We start from the raw sequence: 1648 nt of genomic DNA, 5'->3' as shown, positions 1-1648 counted from the left end.
CTTTGACATTATCACAGGTCACATGATGTTTTAAACACTCAGTGTATATTATATATCATAACATATTGACGCTAAAAATGTCTTCTTCCAGGGAGGAGTCCACAGAGCTGATTTAAAAATGTCTCCTCCAGGAGGAGTCCACAGAGCTGATTTAAAAATGTCTTCTTCCAGGGGAGGAGTCCACAGAGCTGATTTAAAAATGTCTTCTTCCAGGAGGAGTCCAGAGCTGATTTAAAATGTCTTCTTCCAGGAGGAGTCCAGAGCTGATTTAAAATGTCTTTCCAGGAGGAGTCCACAGAGCTGATTTAAAAATGTCTTCTTCCAGGAGGAGTCCACAGAGCTGATTTAAAAATGTCTTCTTCCAGGAGGAGTCCACAGAGCTGATTTAAAAATGTCTTCTTCCAGGGAGGAGTCCACAGAGCTGATTTAAAATGTCTTCTTCCAGGAGGAGTCCACAGAGCTGATTTAAAAATGTCTTCTTTCCAGGAGGAGAGTCCACAGAGCTGATTTAAAAATGTCTTCTTCCAGGAGGAGTCCACAGAGCTGATTTAAAAATGTCTTCTTCCAGGAGGAGTCCACAGAGCTGATTTAAAAATGTCTTCTTCCAGGAGGAGTCCACAGAGCTGATTTAAAAATGTCTCCCTCCAGGAGGAGTCTATCACCTTCACCGTAGTCCAGGCCCCCGTCACGGCACCATGGAGCGGACCAACAACGGACAGCACTACCGTCAGACCAACAGCTTCACCATGGACGACGTCTACCAGAACAGAATCAGCTACAATCACGATGGATCCAACTCACTGAAGGACAGATTCACCTTCACTGTAGCTGACGGGACTAACGTCTTCTTTATGGTGGAGGAGGCAGGCAAAGAGGTGAGGGGAGGAGGGGGTGTGTCTCTCTCTGTGTCTCTCTCTCTGTGTGGGTCTCTCTTTCTCTCTCTCTCTCTCTCTCTCTCTCTCTCTCTCTCTCTCTCTCTCTCTCTCTCTCTCTCTCTCTCTCTCTCTCGCTCTCTCGCTCTCTCTCTCTCTCTCTCTCTCTCTCTCTCTCTCTCTCTCTCTCGCTCTCTCGCTCTCTCGCTCTCTCGCTCTCTCTCTCTCTCTCTCGCTCTCTCACACTCTCTCTCTCTCTCTCTCTCTCTCTCTCTCTCTCTCTCTCTCTCACTATCTCTCTGTGTCTCTCTTTCTCTCTCTCTCTCTCTCTCTCTCTCTCTCTCTCTCTCTCTCTCTCTCTCTCTCTCTCTCTCTCTCTCTCTCTCTGACATTTCATAAACCCCTCGTCCTGCCTTTGTCATTGTGTAGGTGTTGACTGCTGCACCCCAGATGTTTAAGATCGACATTCTACCTGTTGATGATGGAACACCTCGTATCGTCATAAACCTGGGTCTGCAGTGGCTGGAGTACACAGACAACAAGGTAAACACAGACTGGTTCTGGAGGTCACAGACAACAAGGTAAACACAGACTGGTTCTGGAGGTCACAGACAACAAGGTAAACACAGACTGGTTCTGAAGTACACAGACAACAAGGTAAACACAGACTGGTTCTGGAGGTCACAGACAACAAGGTAAACACAGACTGGTTCTGGAGGACACAGACAACAAGGTAAACACAGACTGGTTCTGGAGTACACAGACAACAAGGTAAA

At 47.0% G+C, this 1648-nt stretch overlaps 1 protein-coding gene across 1 annotated transcript; it reads left to right on the top strand.

Annotated features, from left to right (window-relative positions):
* Nucleotides 1-688: 688 nt before the first annotated feature.
* Nucleotides 689-1415, top strand: LOC124029833 (extracellular matrix organizing protein FRAS1-like; the record flags this gene model as incomplete). Its single annotated transcript, XM_046341410.1, has 2 exons — nucleotides 689-875; nucleotides 1302-1415. Coding segments are annotated over exons 1-2 (294 nt in total), but the record flags the coding sequence as incomplete, so codon positions are not given.
* Between the last annotated feature and the right edge of the window lie 233 nt (nucleotides 1416-1648).

This window comes from Oncorhynchus gorbuscha, unplaced genomic scaffold (genome assembly GCF_021184085.1).
Source record: "Oncorhynchus gorbuscha isolate QuinsamMale2020 ecotype Even-year unplaced genomic scaffold, OgorEven_v1.0 Un_scaffold_7847, whole genome shotgun sequence".
NCBI classification, from domain to species: domain Eukaryota; kingdom Metazoa; phylum Chordata; class Actinopteri; order Salmoniformes; family Salmonidae; genus Oncorhynchus; species Oncorhynchus gorbuscha.
This window is presented reverse-complemented; position numbering and strand designations above follow the sequence as displayed.